Genomic DNA, 20,911 nt, shown 5'->3' on the forward strand with positions numbered 1-20,911 from the left:
TCAGTTTTAAATTCAAACCATACATTAAATGGATGTATAAGTCCCCCCCTATATGTGGGATAAAAGACACTTCTTTTTTAATACTGTGATGAAAATATTGTATTAAATCAAAATTCATGCTTGGATCACAACCTGTACAACAAGTGAGTATAATGAAAATCTTTCGAGGGCAGTTATACTTGTAACCTCGTGATGATCATTATTCTTAATATCTATTAGTTGTTTTACTATCCTAAAGGACAGAAGGTATTTGGAGGTGTAGATTCTCCAAAAGACCTATAGATACAAACAAAATTTAGTCTACATAACAAACCCATTGTTAAGGAATAGTTGCGATGGAAGGAATACCATTTCTCATTAGGTTTGCTGCATCCAGATTTATACCTTTAATGGTGAGATCATTTGTAGTTGAATTATTCATTCTCAACACATGAAAGGAGCTAATAGTAGAGAAGGCTAGTTTTAGATTCCTGATTCAATCAATGATGCTTCACAACTTACAATCCTTAGGCAATGATCCATGAACAAGGTGATGGATAACCAACTGCGCATCTCCCAACACCACCAAATTTTCGATGTTTTCTTCTTTGACTAAAAGGAGCCCTTGCAGTAATCCATATGTCTTTGTCGCATTATTTGCATAATTTCCTATTCCCCAACTGTGCTCAACTTCAATTTTTCAATCAAAGTTGAGAATAAACCCTCCCGCTCCTGCCACCCCCCATGTGACCTACTTCAAGATTTACTAAAGTTACAGGTTGAAATCCAAAAGGGGTAGAGTAGGTACACCTTCATAAACTTTAACAATTAACTTGCTATATTAAGGCCCCTTCTCACAAACAAGAATACCTCGTATACCAATTTGGTATTTAGTTTGACAATGATCTTAAAATTATATTATATTATTAGTGTTGTATATAATAACTCAACTTTTCTTAGAATTTACTCTGATATACAATATTTTCAATAAAAAGGGAATAATTTAGAATTTTAACATTTTAGAAATGGATTTTATAGTTAAGTTTTAATTTGATACTAAGATTCCTCTATGGAGGGAGGCAACTAAAGATGGAAAAGGGCCTTAGAGACTATGGAATTAAGAGGGATGCCACTATCTTTATAGTGGCATGCTTGTTTGGAGGTGCCCAAGGGGGTGGGGCTTCTTAAGCTTCAAAGTATTTGTCCTTTAAGGAGGCACCCAAAACAATACCTTTCTCTCAGCAACCCCAAGCAGCTCATAGGGCATTCCAAGTGGATAAAGCTGAGGAGGTGCCCTCTGTTGAAATTTTGCACCCAGATCTAGAGGACTACCTTCAACTCTACACTGAATCAGGCCTCATTTGCCACTTCAATGGCTTATGGCCATGTTCAAAGGATCTGTATAAGTGGATTCATATGGTATGGACTAAAGAGTGCAAGGTCGTCTTCTACTCTAAAGCTTTTTTTGTAGTGTTGTTTTTTGAACGAAAAGATTACCAAAAGGCCCTAATTGGTAGGCCTTGGTTCAGGGGTAAAGCTAGTATGTTCATAACCCCTTGGTTTTCAAACTTTGACCCCTCTACAATAGTCATTACCAAACTGCTAATTTGGGTTTGATTTCCAAATTTTCCCACCCATCTTTGGCACTTTTCAGTTTTTCAAGTCATAGGAAATTCCTTGGGTTGTTATCTTACCACATATCCCTCTCGAGGTAAGTGTGAATTGTACACCTACGAAAGCATATGTGTGGAAATTGACATTCGCAAAGGGCTTCCAAATTAAATAAATTTAACAATCGGTGCTTATGGTTTCCGAGAATACTTCGTTTCGATGCCACATTTGTCTTCAAATTGGCCATTTACAGAATTCCTGCCCTCTGTCAAATTCCATCAACAAACGATGCTTTAGATCTTAAAACTATAAAAGTTAGAAACCTTGTAACCCACCTCCTATGGAGGGCGAGACTTCTTCCATTTCAGATCAAGAGGATGATGGTGCCAACGATGATATGATTCCAAGGGAACAATATTAGATTGTCGCACCTCATCAAACTTATGGGTTTTCAGCATGGATCTGAGTACCCCCTACAAGCAGGTAATTGGCAAGTCAAAATGTCTCTTCATGTATTTTGAAATGTGTGCATGATTCAACTTCTTTTGACACCGACAAGGAATCTCCTTTGAATCTCAGCAATAATCTACAAATTACTTTGGTTGATTCAACTTCTATTGGCGCGCATGATTTTGACAAATTTGGAATTTTCTATGTAGTGGCCAACAAAAACCCGCTCAACATCAACCCTTTCGACAACACCCACAGAGTGGGTGAAGTCTCACCCAAGATGCTAGTGGGTGACTATCATAACTGAGTTTTCACAATCTAATATGACTGTCTATGACCTGTGACACTAAACTCCTATCGACTCACTCTTGACCATCACCCCAATACTGCATGTTGCGCAAAGATTTAAGCTCCTCCATTACTAAACAACACATAAGTCAAGACTGACAGTGTGTGGTAAGTCTTAATGGTTTACGCTTTCAACCATTAGATATTATACTAACACTTATCCAAGACTTCCCCTCTTATAGACATACAATATTACCTATTCGACCTAATGACCTCACAACCATTAAGCCCATTAAGCACATTAATAAATGTTCAAAACAACCCAGTCGACATACATAGGTCCCATACAATGTAAACACCATAAATGTTTATGCCATTAAACACAATTACAAGTATTCAAACTATTATAAACTTCGTTTAACACACAAAAAGCTATTATGCACAAGTAGCATTAGACATTCAAGTATTGATACAAAACATAGGAGGCAACACATCCATCCATTGGTTTATATTAACATCAGAGTGAGAGGCGCTATGCACTGAGTACATTCAATAGACCAAGAGGCTCACCATCCTTTCAAAGACATGCCGAATACAAACAGAAACAAGATTCACATCATAAACTCCAGGCACACAACTATGTAAGAAAAGTACAATCATGCTGCTTCGCAACTATTAACTCTAATAGACCTGCGTATAACTTAGGATATACAAACATTCTACAGACATTATACAGACACTATATGGTTGCAAAAAAACTATAAAGTTCTGCTTTAAACTTCTTCTGACATCCAACATCTAGTCATCAACCTACATCCTGTCCATGACTACTCGCTTTATCCTTGCTTGGAAGCCCCTCTATCCTTCTCAGCCCTACACATGATTGTTCTAGTTGTCCTGCAAACCATTAATATATTTCTCGATCCATCCTTGAGCTGGTCCATGCGTATTACTGACCCTTCAAAATATATGCCTGCCAGTGGGCTCCACTCTACCCTTTCTGTTCCTTTTGTGAAATATCTCCAACCTCCAATCTACCATGACATCCTCGGTCGACTCCATTCTTCTATAAAATCCTAATTGCCAATATTCCCCTGTATGCACCTCCCATCCTCGGGCGCCACTACCACCTCTTTGTGCGACATCCACCTGCGCCAGCTCTGTGCTACGCTCGATTCATACCTCCTGCGCTCCTCGTCCCTGCTGCATGGTCCTAAAACTTATGATAACTTAGTTGTTAATTTGAGTTGAGGACAATCATTATTTAAGGAAAATCATGCCAACCAAAATAACTCGTTGGTGATTAATAAGTGGGCAACTTTTCATTAAGAGGAACTCTCCAACACAGTGTGGAAGAGATATTGTAATGTCTTGTTATATAAACATTTTGACTCGGTTAAATTACATAAAAATAAATTAAAAAATAAAATTAATAACTATAAGAATAAAATAAAAAAATAACATTTTCCATTGGTTTATGGGCTCAAGGTTTTGACAACCCATAGTTTTGCCAATAGTATTCTTATGTAATATAATATATTTAGAGGTGTGAAGAAGTTATAGGCATAAACACAGACATATATACACTAAACCAACCTCTGTCCATTTTAACTTTAGATCTGTCAAGTGCCAAGAGGGATCAAATCTCTCGAGGTGCAAACCTTTCATCAAGTTTTGCACCAAAAAAAGGGATTTGCATCTTGAGAGATTTGATCTCTCTCCCCACTTGATAAATCCAAAGTTAAGCTAGATCTAGGTTGGCTTTTATTACTCTTGGGTAATTGACCTTTTTCTTTAAGTTTGAGGAAAAATGAGCTCTTTGCACCAAAAGACACTCTTCGACTTAATATGCTAGAGACGCTGTAATGTAATGTCCTGCAAACATTTTAACTTGGCCAAAATAAAATAAAAATAAAGATAAATTATTATTTTTATATTTTGTTTATAAATTATTACTTATGGTTTTTGAGCTCCACATTTATGAGAACCCATGGTATTGACTCATGGTATTCATGTGGAATATAGCCTATTTAAAGGGGGAAATTAAACCGACCTAGATCCATCTTAACTCCAGATCTACGATGTGTCGAGAAGGATCAAATATCTTGAGATGCAAACCTCTTTTAGAGTGAAAAGAGGTTTGATCCATCCTGGGACTTGGTAGATCCATAGTTAAGATGGATCTAGGTTGGTAGACAATTATAAACAATGATGATAAAATTTAAAAATGATTACTACACAAATAATATCCCTTAGAAAGCCGATATTGTTTGTCATTACCCTTAAAGTAACTTAGAGTTACGTATTTTTTAGCAATGTTTAACCCTGAGAAAGCCAATATTCCTTGTCATTATCCTTTTTTGTGTGTGTAAAGTTCGACATTCCATTAACTAAATGAGGCATTACAAAAATGAGTACTCTGTGCTATTGACTTACCTAGTAGGAAACCTGCCCAGTAACAAAGAGTGAGAATCTATAGATTACATAGCTTTGCTTAACTAGTGCATCATACAAAAAGAAAAAAATTCCAAGATTTTAAAAGAGCATCAAAATTCATATGCACAAAGACCTCGCTTTAACCATCTATATAAACTATAACTAAGTGCTTCCATATGCTATAAGGAAAAGAGACTGTCTAAACACAACATGCTGCTTACAAAATCGCTTAAAGTTACGAATCCCATGAGCAAGGAGGCACCTAGAACTGTGAACTAGGAATTGTCTAGAGCCCCGAGTTGAGAGCCATGAACTTGAAGCCACACTAAGCCATGAATCCCAGACTTCATGAAAATGCAGACTGGAGTGCCTTAGGTTTTGAGTTACGCCTAGGAGAGTCCATAAAAAACTTTGGAATTGCGAGCCACAGTTTGTAGAGACCTAATTGTCTACGTTTGTGAACCAACACCCAAATTAAGTCGCAAAATTTCCATTGGAACATGTCATCATTGAATGTCCAAGACTCGCAGAAAACCAACCAGACAACTGTTAAGATGAGTCAACTTTTGAGAGAGATACTGAAAATATGTCGTAAAACACTCCAAATTCCCCTATACTATTAGATAAAAACTACCAACCAAAAATAAAATCTCGCACAACACTAAATATAATGTCTCACCAAAAAAACATAACTACTAACTCTATACACAATCAAATACTATTCCCTTTACAATATAATGTGTTACTAGGAAAATAAAGCAAATTATAATTAATTATTTTTTAAAATAAAAATAATATTCCAATTTTTGTTTGTTCCCACATAACTCCATGAAAAAGGAACGAAGAAGACATTTATGTACGCTTGGAAGTTTTGTATTCTTTTTATTGACTTTGGACAAATTTTATAAAGCAGTAAATGAATTTGAAAAAGCCATCTCCATACTTTAATCATTGTAATCATAAGTGCAACCTAGAGCGGAGTGATGAAAGAAATGTTAAATATGAATTTGCATGGGAAGACCAAAAGACATGAATATTCTAAAGGAGCCACGGAGAAAATGAAGCACAATTCAAAGCCATTTACGATGAGAAAGTAAACCATTGCGTTGGTCAAAGCTTATAAAACTCTATTGGGGAGCGGAGACCAAAATATATCAAATATTCTTAAGAAGAACATTGGACCAGAACACGTGACAAAATTAATTAAAGATTTAATTTAACTCGAAAATATTAGTTTAAAAAGCATTTAACATTTAAATGGGAAAATTGATAACATATTATAATTACAACAGAATCTAAAGTCCGACGAGATCCAACGCGAATATTAAATAACAGTAATTATTTTAATTTATTTGTCTTGCAGTCTACCTTAATGCGTAAGCAAAGGATCTTATTCTTTTCGTTATTATATTATTATTTTTTGTTCAGTAATACGTTTTATTATTATTATATTTATATGATTTTTTATAATAATACATTTTAATATTATTCTATTTATATATAAATTTTTAATAATACCTATCACAGAAACTAACTAATTGTATATCATACGTGTCCGCTGGGCGGCATCCGCCCAACCGAACCAAAGACCGAATAAACTCGCTTCGTGTCAACTAACCTGAGGTTAGGTTAATTGCTTCCTCGTTGATAAAGCCCTCCGCATGACCCAAACCTTAACCACAAATATATTCCAAACCTATGGCTTGGATCCGAGTCTAATGGCACAAAAGCGGCAACTCCGAACCTCTGGCTCGAATGGAAGTCGAGAGCAAACGCGCAAAATCCCCGAGGGTTTAAAAAGGCAATGATATTGCTTTTCGGCTTTTGGTTCCGAAATTGCGTTAAATTTGACCCCTTCAATTCGTTTTATGGTTCAGCCTCTATGTTAATTTGACACAGTGAGCTGAAATATTGCGGTATGTTCTTCTCTTGCGAGACTTTAGTGCATTCGATTCTTTTTGTTGACTAAATTTCAGCGGTTGCACCTTTTCTTTTAGCAAATTGACGTTGCCGGAATGTTGTTTTTGTGGCGAATTTGGCCGGATTCGGTCTTTCGTTCGAGGATTCTGCTTGAGTTTGAGCTTTCTTTCGACGAATTTGGCCGAATTCGTGCTTTATTTCGACAAAGTTGGGCTATATTCTGAGCTTAAATGGTGGAAATATTGGCTGCTTAACCTTACTTATTACTGTTCTCTGTTAGGTTTTCCAAGAATCGCTTATTACTGTTCTAAATAACTGCAGGGATTTATTTATTTTAAGCTTACTCTGGTTACGGTTTGTAGAGCAAGAATGGGGCAGCCTGGCTGGGAAGCTGATAAGATGTAAGTTATTGGTGGTTTTTTTCTGTTGAATTTCGAATATTTTGGTCTTCTTCCCTTTGTTATGGAAAATATGGAGAATTTGTGTTTAATGGTGAATGCCGAAGGAAAATTTGAATTATCGATATTATTGGTTAATATTTCAATATTTTGATTTTTTCGTGTCGTTATTTGTTAAGACTCATGAATATAAGACAAAATTTGGAATTTCTATGCCTATTTATAAGCTGTCTAGAAAATTAAGATAAGATCAGCGTAAGTGTAGGTGATTCAGGGTGGTTTGGCACAGGCATATGAGTTGATTTCTGTGTCATGAATGTATTTTGTCAACTTTGACCTTATTGAACTGGTGTCATACTTTAAGGTATCTGACCCAACATGCTTTGAGCAGTGAAAGGCAGTTTATTTGTATAAAACACGCTTTAAGTTGTAACATCTGTATAATCCGTACCTTGTTCTTATTTCCTCACCATTCTATCGAAATTTAATTGAACTAAATTTCACCGGTATTTGTGATATTTTGTTCTATAATGCCCTCCTCTTGATGTAAGGATTCTAAGAGATGATGCCTGATGCCATTGTAATATGGTCTGTCCTAAAGTATTTAACCTATTTATAGTTAAGGTATAGTTGGCATGTGTGGCAGTCATTTGTTAATGGTTAAACTTAAAGGGAACTGCTTGTTAATATGGAAATATTTAAATCAATTGGGGATTGTTAAAATTTATTAGGTCCCGTTGACAGTTACTTGTGAGACTTATTTCTTGATGTTGAGTTTAATAACTTAATTTCTAATGGAAAAAGGGAAATTATATTTTTTCACACCAGGGTAGTGGGAGAAGATGATGATTGCACTGGATGTACAAATTATCATTCCATTTAATAGTTATAATCATACTGACAGCCTCAACGAGGCAGAGGATTAGAAATTGGTAAATGAGGGGATTGGCCTATGATCGAAGAAATTTAAATTGTTACAAGGATGAAGGATTAGAAATTGGTAAATGAGGGGATTGGCCTATGATCGAAGAAATTTAAATTGTTATAAGGATGAAGATTTTATTTGAACATCAGGATCAATGGTGTGGTGTGCCTGCTCTAACTGCTTCACATTCTGATCTGACATGGCTATTCTAGATGCCAATATAATATGGCTATTTATGGTTCCATGATGATGTTGTGTTCGAGGTGACTGTAGTCTGTATGTTGTGGCTGCTGTGGGTCTTCGTAATGTGAATGTTTCAGGTTCCAATTGTGTGGCTGTTTGGATTCTGGTAGCATTTCAGGATTTCACATGAAGTTGAAGGAGGTGGACTGTTGCAATTTGGCACGCAATCAAAGGTTGCTCGTGAAGAGCAGCATGCCATGAGGCATGCTATCATAAAACTGGTGAAGTATTATGATGTTTTTGAGCATCAGGATTTCACATGAAGTTGAAGGAGATGGACTGTTGTAATTTGGCATGCAATCAAATGTTGCCTGGGAAGAGCAGCATGGCAGAGGCACGATATCATAAAACTGGTGAAGAATTATGATGTTTTTAAACATTAGGATGAGTAGCCTGATAATGGCAAAAGGTGTTATTAAAGTTAATGGTGCTGTCTGTTTCCTGTGTGCTTTGGGTCATGATTCATGGGGTCGAATCTGTTCATTTAAGGGTTTTGGTGGGATACTAAATTTTAGAATGCCTGGAGAAATATTTGGGTAATCAGTCTCATTTCTGTAATTTCTGGACAAATTTTTTTTCTTTTCGAAAAAAGGTCTGTTTAAATTGTCCACAGTCTATTTTAAACATTCTGCAAGATGTTGCTATGATTTGTTCTGTCCAAATATGGCCAATCTAATTTTACTCAGATAATTGGTCATTGCAAAGTATACATTTTTTGAAGTCCAGAATTACCTTATGTGGAAAAATCTTATGTTCGTTGTTTAGAAGTACTGATTCTCAGTACTGAGATATATTAGTTATTTTTTATAATTTTTGGGACTTGCATCAATATGTAGAAGTATTTTCAGAGAAGTTGGCACTTACTGCTTGATGTCCTGACTTGTTTGGAATTCTTCAGAGCTCTAGGTAGATGTTAAGGACTCAAGATTTATTTAGATAGCAAAATTTTGAATTTTGAGGTTAAATTCTTATTTCAATACTTTTTTTTGATTAGGCTGGATGTGTACATTCACGACTATCTCATAAAACGAAATCTTCTTTCTTCTGCCAAGACATTTATGACGGAGGCAAAAGTTTCTCCAGAACCAGTCGGTAAGTAATCCCCATGAATTGGTTTCTGTTTTTTCATGGTTACTCACTTACACTGCTTCTATTCATTTTACTTCTAATATGTATAACAATAAAGAAACAATTCATGCATTCCTTAAGATTGGTATCTAGGTTTTGTATTGGTTCTGTGTGCTTTTTCTCCAATAAAGGAAATGACTGCTTCCTTTTAATTTGGACCAGTGATTTCAGTCTCTTATGTCATGCATGGTAAAATCACTCTTGCATGTCTGTTGAGTTGCTTGGGGGTCTGTATTATAAATTTTATTCGTGCACTTTAGTAGTGGTTAATGATTTTGGTTCCATTTAAACCAATGTTTTTAAAACCGGGACCGGTGACCAGACCGGTCCACCTAATGAACCGGTTTACCGATTGGAATTGGTCTAACCGGAACTGGTTTGGTCTAAACGAACCGGTTTTAGAAAAATACATTAAATAGTTATTTTTAATGAAACAAAACTATTTTTAAGATTCAAAACCATGATTCCAACCCAATAGAGACAAAATATGCAAAGTTTGCTCATTTATATACCATGTAAAGGTGAATTTATTGAAATGTTACCGAGTGCAATACATATCATCGACAAAATAGCAAAATACACAAGCAATGAGGCTTTAAATGGTCTATAAAGTCCAAAAACAATGCTGCAAGCTATGAGGCCATTGGCCTACTACAAGTCTACAGTGTACACATGATCAATCATCAAGTTCATCACCACTACTAGCCACAAGATCATCATCAGGAGCTACATAGACATCATCTGGTTCAAAGTCTGAGGATGCCTCAGCCTGATCTGCAACCTCAGTGGCAATGTCACCAATAACAATAGAAGTGGACTTAATGGAAGCACGAGTTTGTCGACCTACACGGCTAGTGCCTTCCATTGGTTCTTTAGCTTTCCTTGATGCCGCTACTGATCCTGGTTCTATGCTGCCACAAAATCTGCTTCATCCCCCACTAAAGCCATGTCGATATCAAAATCAGCCTCAAACACAGGATCTTTAGTCTCCTCCACCCATTTTGATGTTGGATCAATATCGTCCAACACAATGGGATCTAGATCAGGTGCTTTGTTCATCATTTGGTTCCTCCTCAGTCGAAGGTTGTATTGCACGAAAACAAGATCATTTAACCGTTTTTGTTCCTTAAAGGCTTGGAGAGGGTGTTTTTGGAGGGAAAGCACCCTTAATTTCCCTCTAAAACCCCTAAACTACCTTGGAAAAGCCGCACTGTGGGTCCTCGGTGGGCATGGCAGGTAACCGGCTGGTTTAGGACTGGTTAGGTCAAATTTTCCGCCACACAGCCTATTAAACCGGGTTTTTTCACCGGTTCCAACCGGTGGGCCTGCTAACCGGCCGGTTAGACCGGTAACCGGTTAGCTAGGCCGGTTTTTAAAACTATGATTTAAACACAACTTTTATCCACACCAGAATAAACACTGGAATCCTGTCAATTGGCTTAGGGGTATCAGTATTTTATCTTATTTGAATATATTTTTTCTATGCCAAGATATTCAAATGAAGTTGGTAAATAGTTATCTTCAGAAATATTCATCTTCTCGGTTCCTTCTCTATGTGGTTTATGAGTTATACAATGTTACACCAAATTTCCAGTGTGTGGGGATGCCTATACAGTATGTCTGGAGATCCCCCCCAAAAATACCCCCCCACCACCCCCATCCCCAGCCCGCCCGCCAACAGAAAAAAGTTAGGTGACAGCAGGGTATATTGGGAAACATGACACAAGGTACCCTGCCCCAAATGTATAAAAATATACTGATTTTTAAATTTAAATAATAATTGATCCCTATTAGTATAATCTAATATTTATCCCCATGCCTTGAACATGGAACCGCATAAAAATTTGAAATGTGAAAACAATAACATTATATGTGATAAAATGATACATCACATAGGCCACTTAAACTTTGCACATTTTGATATTTAACGAATCACTGTGTTTAAGATATCTCATATACCATGGTCCAAAGAACAGTAAAAAGTGAAACAGAAATACAATGAACTATATCTCCAAGCAACAAAATGTCAAATTCATAAATGTAAAAAAGCATGGAATATATGCCACTATCTAACTACAAGACTTGATTCAAAATTTTCTTGTGAATGTTGTTCTACTTATATGCATTGCAATGATGCTCATTGTGTATCTAGACGAAGATCACTGTCAGACTGAAATTCCTCTCCCTACTAAATGAGACTCACTGGATCTCTTTGCTCCATATGAGCATTATTTTGGCTAGCATCCTCCAGATGGACATGCAGTTGAGTGGCTGGTTTCTGCGAATGCTCAAATGTCTTCCTATGGTGAAGATATAAAGCACTTTGCTAATCATTGAACTTTTCCACTCTCCCAATGGTAAGTCTGTTCCTCTTGACACAGTGGGAAAATCCATAGGTCAACACATTCATCTCAGCTGTAGAGGAGCTAGCAATTTGAGACAACACTGAACAAATACATAGCATTGGTGATTCTTGGGCACCTCTTGTAGATCATCCCTTACATCTGGTTTGTTGAATGGGCTACTGAGTTTTGCAAATTGAATAAACTGTCTATGAATCAAATTTCCCTCTTCTCAAGGGAACATCTTCGCAATGACATTTCAAAAGCCCTCCTACACCATTAGGAGGTACTTTTCTAGGTCCGTCCATATATAATTTTGGAGTTGAGTGCTTTAGCTGCCATATGTAATAGTGCATTCAGGGTGTCCCGTCTATATTGGATGATGGGACGAATCCCCAGTATGTGGAACTCCATTGTAGGGTCCCTATCAAGAAAGTCAACTTGACCCAACATGCTGTTGAAGGTCTCATAAATCTCTCGATGACCAGGAGACCGTGTGTCTGCATATCCAGTGACCTCTGCTACAGGGCTTACGGACGGCACCAATTATTTGCAATACACCTAAAGATTGTTGAAGCTTCTTCTTGCCTTGTTTGACTTCGACTATGGTGACTGGACGTCTAGACATTCCATAAACACAACCATTTGCTGCAATGCGTTCTGCACCTCAAGCATCATCTCTAACAAAAGGAAGTAGCCGGCATATCTAGTTTCCTTGTAGATGAACATTGGCACATCTTTGGCCACTTTCACCACCTCTAAAACCTAATCAATCTTATTGATATCTTTAGAGCGTTGTTGAGTTCATGCACATAACATGGGGTCCAAAAGATATGCTTGCATCTACTTAGAATCAATAATCCTGCTGATCTATAGACAGCATTTGCTTCTGTCACTACCTGCACTACTTTTTTCATTTTGGGGCCAAAACTCCTCTATATTCTTTTGAAGGAACTCAAATTTGAAAGACACATCCTTGCACTTTCCCAAATAATCTACTGCCTTAAGGAAGAAGGAATGGACACCTATGAGTATGAAGTACCATAATATTGATGAATGGACACCTATGAAGTACCAATTAAAATTGACAATCCCACTCTTGCCCAAGTCTCATGAAACATCCATAATTGCACATTAATCTTTCCATACTGCTTGTCTAGTAGTGATGTCATCATCTTATATTTATCTAGGGGCACATAATAAATGCCTGCAATGACAATCTTCCTAAACATATCCTTATAATAACAATGGTTAACATGGAAAGGAATGTCATTGGCAGAAAGGAATCGGGAAATAGCTTCATTTTCATCCACATAATGTTGTACATTGTACATTTATGCAAATGATGTGGTGCGAGAGACAGTCTTCTTATTATTTGAACCAACTGAAGATCACAATTCCACATTTTAATTTTCAACATCGGCACATCTTTGGCCGCTTTCACGACCTCTGAAACCTAATCAATCTTATTGATTTCTTTTAAAGCGTTATTGAGTTCATGCACATAACATGGGGTCCAAAAGATATGCTTGTATCTACTTTGAATCAATAAGCCTGCTGATCTATAAACAGCATTTGCATCTGTCACTACCTGCACTACCTTTTTTCATTTTGGGGGCCAAACCTCCTCTATATTCTTTTGAAGGAACTCAAATTGGAAAGGCACATCCTTGCACTTTCCTAAATAATCTACTGCCTTAAGGAAGAAGGAATGGAGTCAATGGACACCTATGAAGTACCATAATGTTGATGAATGGACACCTATGAAGTACCAATTAAAATTGACAATCCCACTCTTGCCCAAGTCTCATGAAACATCCATACTTGCACATTAATCTTTCCATACTGCTTGTCTAGTAGTGATGTCATCATCTTATATTTATCTAGGGGCACATAATAAATGCTTGCAATGACAATCTTCCTACACATATCCTTATAATAACAATGGTTAACATGGAAAGGAATGCCATTGGCAGAAAGGAATCGGGAAATAACTTCATTTTCATCCACATAATGTTGCACATTGTACATTTATGCAAATGATGTGGTGCGAGAGACAGTCTTCTTATTATTTGAACCAACCAAAGATCACAATTCCACATCTTAATTTTCAACATGTTTTTGTTTCATTGCACTAGGCCCAATCCCATGATATTGACTACCCTTCACTATCTGCCTTGGGTTGCAATGCCAGAATTTCAAACTTTTGCATTACAGTCAGCTTTTTGCAAATTTAATCCCTTGTCCTGGAATAAGTAGAAGATGATCCTTCAGTTTCACCCTACTGTAACTCCCCTTCCAAGGATGGCACAAGTGTTACACCTCCACCCACTTGAACCGCCACTGTTTTGCATTTGTTTGTGAGCATATTGGTGACAAACTGAAGGAGGGGCTTTTGGAGGTTGTTAGAGCATTTTCCAAATTCAGCAAGTACTCCAGAGGGATAGTTATTCTCACACCCAACCTTGCCTTTCTGTGCCCTACTATCTATTTCCTTTCCCACCTCAGAATCAGGTTGTGTGGCATTGCCACTGCTTCTTTCTTGAGACACTAATTGATTTTGTGTGAAATGTTAAAACTGAATTGTTTGTAATATGTGTGGGGTTTTTGTTGCCCTAGAAATAAATATCCTGGAAAATTTAGGCTTGCTGCCCTAGAAACTGAAATTACAGAACAAAACAGAAAAAACAAAAGAAACTACAAAAAAATTGAAGTATAATTTTTTGCATTAACTCAGCTCCCAAGCATGCCAAATCATGTCTCTGCACTTATGTGCCAAATCAAGAACAGATTTGAAGAGCTGTCCCTATGAGAAATTTAGGAAAACCACTGCTGGTAGAAATCTTTGAAAAATGTCTCTCCAACTCAAATCCATTGTGAACCAGCTCCCAAACAATAGTACCTAGTGCCAAATACCTTGAACAATGACAAGCTCTATGCCAAACCGTCAAACACAACTTCAACTAGCAAAAAAGTTTTGAACTGATTTGTGTGATTTTCATTCTCCATGTATTCTTATAAAGAGTGTTTATTGGGGTTTAGTTAGATTATAAGGGTAGGTGGCTCTCATAGGGAAAGGGAGGGAGAATAATCTTTTACTGTTTTGGCTTTTTGTACCAAAAGGTACACTGTGCAGAGGTAAGCTGTACCTTGACTATACTCTGTACGTCAGGGTGTACCTGAATGAAATGCATGGGAGGGGAAGAGGGTACTTCCAGTATTTTGGGGCATACTTGAATGTATGGGGCATTTTGGTTAGGTCCTAGGTGTAGTGGTTTGTACTTGTACAAAACGTGTCCCTAGGGGCTGGATATTTGTAAACATGCTTCACTGGTTATATGCAGTTGATTTGTATCATCCTATAAGACAAAATTTGTGTATTTGATATTTCAAGGAGAAACCAAAATATACATAACTAGGTACCTTCTACCTTCTTAAAACAAATTTAGACATGTAAACTTCTAAAACTGTCTAAATTTTACATAGTACTAAAAGAATTATAGCTGCAGTGTATCAAAGAAGACAACATCAGGCTTGAAGCCTATCAAATTAAGATCACAAACATTAATTTCTGAACAGCAAAACTTCCCTGCCCTCCAGGCTTTTAATACAGTTATGCAACTTTTTGAGGAGAAGTCCTTTCCATTGATTCTGTTGTGATCAACTGGCCTTCTTGAAGTGTGAGTAGTACTGTTCTTGTCTTCAAAGAATCCTCGCACATGGTTAGCCTTAGAGGATCCAGCTTGCCTATCTCCAATGACTTTCAGTTGCCTCAAGAGCTTCACTCTGCTGACTGGAGTAGATCTCGGCTACCTTAGGTATTCTGGTTCTCCACCTCAGATCAACTTTGCTTTTGCTCCAGAAGAATCCTGCTGGCCTTACATGGTTTGGTCTTGTCTTTTGCCTCAAACTTTCACAACAGATCTCGTTAGCTGCCTCAGGATAAACCAGGAAGTGACATCCAACCTTAGAGATACCCCTGGCTACATCAGTGTGGGCTCAGAAATGGAGTGCGAGTTGCTTCAAGGAGGTAGCAAGGTGTCTGAGGGATGATTGAAACTCTGATCAGCCCTTAAATTTGCTCAGAATTCCTCCAACATCTGTATTAAGGGTTTTCTTTGCGTCCTTCAGGAACTATGGGCCTGCTCCAGACCCCGGTCTAACCTTTGCGAGGGCTTGGGATAGCTGGAAAGGCCTCTGTTCAGACTTACACAAGTTCGGATGGTAACAGGACTGCTAGTTCATCAATTCTGGCCTCGGAAAGATGATCTTCAGCTCCAGGAGAGTTTCGGTCTTCTTAAATGGGTCTTTTTCTTTGGCCACAGAAAGAACCTGTAATGATTAAGCCTAAGAAAATTTTGGTCTGTCCAAGATTTGTGCTCAGAGAAACTCGTCCAGCTTTATGGTGACTAGATATTGCCTTGCCACAGATATTTCAGAAAATACTTGGGGTTTAGTTAGATTATAAGGGTAGGTGGCTCTCATAGGGAAAGGGAGAGAGAATAGTCTTTTTTACTGTTTTGGCTTTTTGTACCAAAAGGTGCACTGTGCAGAGGTAAGCTGTACCTTGACTATACTTTGTACGGCAGGGTGTACCTGAATGAAATGCATGGGAGGGGCATACTTGAATGTATGGGGCATTTTGGTTAGGTCCTAGGTGTAGTGGTTTGTACTTGTACAAAACGTGTCCCTAGGGGCTGGATATTTGTAACCATGCTTCACTGGTTATATGCAGTTGATTTGTATCATCTTATAAGCAAAATTTGTGTATTTGATATTTCAAGGAGAAACCAAAATATACATAACTAGGTACCTTCTAACTTCTTAAAACAAATTTAGACATGTAGACTTCTAAAACTGTCTAAATTTTACATCGTACTAAAAGAATCATATTTGCAGTGTATCAAAGAAGCCAACATCAGTAGGCTTGAAGCCTATCAAACTAAGATCACAAACATTAATTTATGAACAGCAAAACTTCCCTGCCCTCCAGGCTTTTAATACAGGTATGCAACTTTTGAGGAGAAGTCCTTTCCATAGATTCTCTTGTGATCAACAGGCCTTCTTGAAGTGGGAATAGTACTGTTCTTGTCTTCAAAGAATCCTCTCACATGGTTAGTCTTAGAGGATCCGGCTTGCCTATCTCCAATGACTTTCAGGTGCCTCAAGAGCTTCATTCTGCTGACTAGAATCAACTTAGGTATTGTGGCTCTCTGCCTCAGATCAACTTTGCTTCTGCTCCAGAAGAATCCTGCTGGCCTTACATGGTTTGGTCTTGTCTTCTGCCTCAAACTTTCACAACAGATCTCGTTAGCTGCCTCAGGATAAACCAGGAAGTGACATCCAACCTTAGAGATGCCCCTGTCTACATCAGTGTGGGCTCAGAAATGGAGTGCGAGTTGCTTCAAGGAGGTAGCAAGGTGTCTGAGGGATGATTGAAATTCTGATTGGCCTGTAAATTTGCTCAGAATTCCTCCAACATCTGTATTAAGGGTTTTCTTTGCGTCCTTCAGGAACTACGGGCCTGCTCCAGACCCCTGTCTAACCTTAGTGAGGGCTTGGGATAGCTAGAAAGGCCTCTTTTCAGACTTACACAATTTCGGATGGTCACAGGACTGCTAGTTCATCAATTCTGGCCTTGGAAAGATGATCTTCAGCTCCAGGAGAGTTTCGGTCTTCTTCAAAGGGTCTTTTTCTTCGGCCATAGAAAGAACCCGCAATGATTAAGCCTAAGAAATTTCGGTCTGTCCAAGATTTGTGCTCAGAGAAACTCGTCCAGCTTTAGGGTGACTAGATATTGCCTTGCCACAGATCTTTCCCAAAATACTTCGGTGCTCCATTAGATAGTTAAATCCCTGTTGCCAGAACAAAAGAAAAGTGACTAGGTAGGGTGGGATCACCTCCACCGAACTAGTCCAAGGAGAAATGGGGTCTTAAAACCGTCAGAGCCTTGCGATCAAGGAGAAACGAAGACAAATAATCCAATCCATTGATGCCTGAAGTGAATCTAACCCTCTTGTATTTATATATTTCCTTGAGGGGATTTTTCTTCTTAATTAATTGAGTGGGGTTCACAGCAGACCCCAACTTCAGGGTTTTTTTTGCTCCATCTGCCTTAAAATTTGCCCTCTGCTGCCCAAACATTGGTTATTTTGGGGTTTTCCCCTTGATCAAGAACTATAGTCTATAGGGATCGATAGGCTACTTCGTCTTTTGGGCCAATTATCCCTTGGGGACATTTACAGTTTCCCCTTCCTGGCATTGCTTGTCCCCAAGCAATGACAGATTTGGGTGCAACAAAATTTGCCCTTCCAAAAACTCTTCTTCAACCTTTGTAACTTTATTCCTTTGCCAGATAATCAATGTGTTGACCGGGATCACCATCATGCCATAACTATTGCTTTCACTTGTTTCATCATTAGTGAAGTCTGTGCAAAAGATGCAACTGTAAGTCTTTAGAAACAATATGTTGGTGGTGGATCCTCCCTTAAGTAGTGAATGCTTTGCAATATGTTCCACATGCTGGCCATGCTTTGTTGCTGGTCCCTTTCCCCTCGAAGGTGACTGTTAATTTTAGTTTTTAATGGTATGTTCTATGCTCAACACAATTTACTTCAATGTTCCTTAGCAGCCCAATAACAATTTCCAATTTCAATAGCAATCACAATAATCACGTTGAGAGTAAAACAGATAGAACATGAAACAAAATGCAGAAGACAAGCCAAGACAAGAGGACACCAGATTTGGCGGATGCTAGGGAAAAATTCAAAACCCCAATGTAGGGAAAACCCTTTGATCAAGTCTTCTTATTATTAAATCAAAAGTTCAGCAGAGAGAGAGTACAAAAGTCAAATTGACTTGCCCAATTCAAAGTCAAAACAACCCTGTAAATTTCTGCAGTCAACTGTAGTCAAACTTCAGCCCTAACCAGAAATTCAACATTGGTCAAATCAGCAATAAATCATCCTCTAAGCTAGGTCTTCCACAGTCAAACTCGGCCTGATCAGGAGGTCAAAGTCAGCGCAAAACAACTTGGTCAAACTCGATCAAAGGAGAGAGAAAACCTTCTGTAATTTTTTGCAGTCAAAGTGTAGTCAACCTTGAAGTCATCGCTGGTCAAAATGCCCAGATTGCCTTGATTTCTATGCCAAGAAATGTGGCCTAAAGGGACAGAAAAATTCCTCCAAAAATCGTAGTCAAAGCTGGTCAAGAACCCTTGGTCAACGCTGGTCAAACTTGTTCTGTTGTTTCAAATTTTGGTTCTGCAATTCAGCCCAGAAAACTTGTCCTTCTTGCCAAATGAGGAGGGACACTTGTATTTATACAAGTCGATGAGGGTGAAGAGTCATGTCTATTGGGCTCCATGAGCCTACATAATAATGAGGCTGACCTGAACAAATTGTTCATGAGTGGGCATAAATTCAAAATCATACTTCTGCTTGTCCGAATGAGATGATATTTATATCAATCTTGGTCCTCTCGAAAAGAGGAATCTAATGCAATCATCATCTCCATCAAATGAGTTGTCCCAAGGTGGAATTTGGCCCTAGTTGCCAATTTTAACACTCTGAGAATTCCACCTGCCAATCCATCCGTCGTCATCGATCATCATGCCACCCGGTCGTAATGTACCCGTGTAACTATGATTAGAAAAACTCCAAAAGGTCTTTTAGACAGTAAAAGAAAGCCTAAATATTGCAAGAAACCATATGAAACAACAAGTTGACCAATGCTGAACAGAGAGAATTTGAGGTTGGAGAATGGGTATTTGTTAAGCTTCAACCTTACAAACAATTATCCTTCAACCTTACAAACAATTATCCTTGAAGCAGCGAGGGAAAAACAATTCGGCACCAAAGTACCATGGACCATATTGGATTAACAAAAGGATGCAACTGTAAGTCTTTAGAAACAATTTGTTGGTGGTGGATCCTCCCTTAAGTAGTGAACTCTTTCCAATATTTTCCACATGCTGGCCATGCTTTGTTGCTGGTCACTTTCCCCTCGAAGGTGACTGTTAATTTTAGTTTTTAATGGTATGTTCTATGCTCAACACAATTTACTTCAATGTTCCTTAGCAGCCCAATAACAATTTCCAATTTTAATAGCAATCACAATAATCACATTGACAGTAAAAGCAGATAGAAGTTAGAAACTTAGAACATGAAACAAAATGCAGAAGACAAGCCAAGACAAGAGGACACCAGATTCGGCAGATGCCAGGGAAAAACGCCAATGTGGGGAAAACCCTTTGATCAAGTCTTCTTATTATTAAATCAAAAGTTCAGCAGAGAGAGAGTACAAAAGTCAAATTGACTTGCCCAATTCAAAGTCAAAACAACCCTTTAAATTTCTGCAGTCAACTGTAGTCAAACTTCAGCCCTAACCAAAAATTCAACATTGGTCAAGTCAGTGATAAATCATCCTCTAAGCAACTCAGTCTTCCACAGTCAAACTTGGCCTGATCAGGAGGTCAAAGTCAGCGGAAAACAACTTGGTCAAACTTGGTCAAAGGAGAGAGAAAACCTGCTGTAATTTTTTGCTGTCAAAGTGTAGTCAACCTTGAATTCAGCTCTGGTCAAAATGCCTAGATTGCCTTGATTTATATGCCAATAAATGTGGCCTAAAGAGAGAAATTCCTTCAAAAATCGTAGTCAAAGCTTGTACCCTTGGTCAATGCTGGTCAAACTTGTTCTGTTGATTGAAATTTTGAATCTGCAATTCAACCCAGAAAACTCGTCCTTCTTGCCAAATGAGGAGTGACACTTGTATTTATACAAGTCGATGAGGGTGAAGAGTCATGTCTATTGATCTCTATGAGCCTAGATAATGATGAGGCCGACCTGAACAAATAGTTCATGAGTGGGATAAATTCAAAATCATACTTCTGCTTGTCTGAATGAGATGATCTTTATATCAATCTTGGTCCTCTCGAAAAGAGGAATCTAATGCAATCATCATCTCCATCAGATGAACTGTTCCAAGGTGGAATTTGACCCTAGTTGCCAATTTTAACACTCCCTTTCAACTAGGGAGAATTCCACCTGCCAATCCATCTGTCGTCATCGATCATCATCCCATCTAGTCATAATGTACCTGTGTAACTTTGGTTAGAAGAACTCCAAAATGTCTTTTAGACAGTAAAAGAAAATCTAAATATTGCAAGAAACCATAAGAAACAACAAGTTGAC

General features: G+C 38.0%; 1 protein-coding gene across 4 annotated transcripts in view; it reads left to right on the top strand.

Moving 5' to 3' along the window:
- The first annotated feature begins 6,470 nt into the window (after positions 1-6,470).
- Positions 6,471-20,911, top strand: part of LOC149172415 (transcriptional corepressor LEUNIG-like) — a 192,606-nt gene continuing 178,165 nt past the window's right edge. Inside the window, exons 1-3 of one of the 4 annotated variants that reach the window (XM_089424314.1) lie at positions 6,471-6,680; positions 7,006-7,085; positions 9,245-9,342. In XM_089424314.1, the coding sequence (XP_089280440.1) occupies positions 7,054-7,085; positions 9,245-9,342 (130 nt within the window). In that variant the 5' untranslated portion in view covers positions 6,471-6,680; positions 7,006-7,053. The remainder of the gene's footprint in view (positions 6,681-7,005; positions 7,086-9,244; positions 9,343-20,911) is intronic. The other 3 variants (XM_089424315.1, XM_089424317.1, XM_089424316.1) reach the window with 3 other exon arrangements.

The sequence above is a fragment of the Pinus tabuliformis genome, chromosome 4_2 (genome assembly GCF_031772625.1).
Source record: "Pinus tabuliformis cultivar Carrire ecotype Pingquan chromosome 4_2, CPIR1, whole genome shotgun sequence".
Lineage (NCBI taxonomy): Eukaryota > Viridiplantae > Streptophyta > Pinopsida > Pinales > Pinaceae > Pinus > Pinus tabuliformis.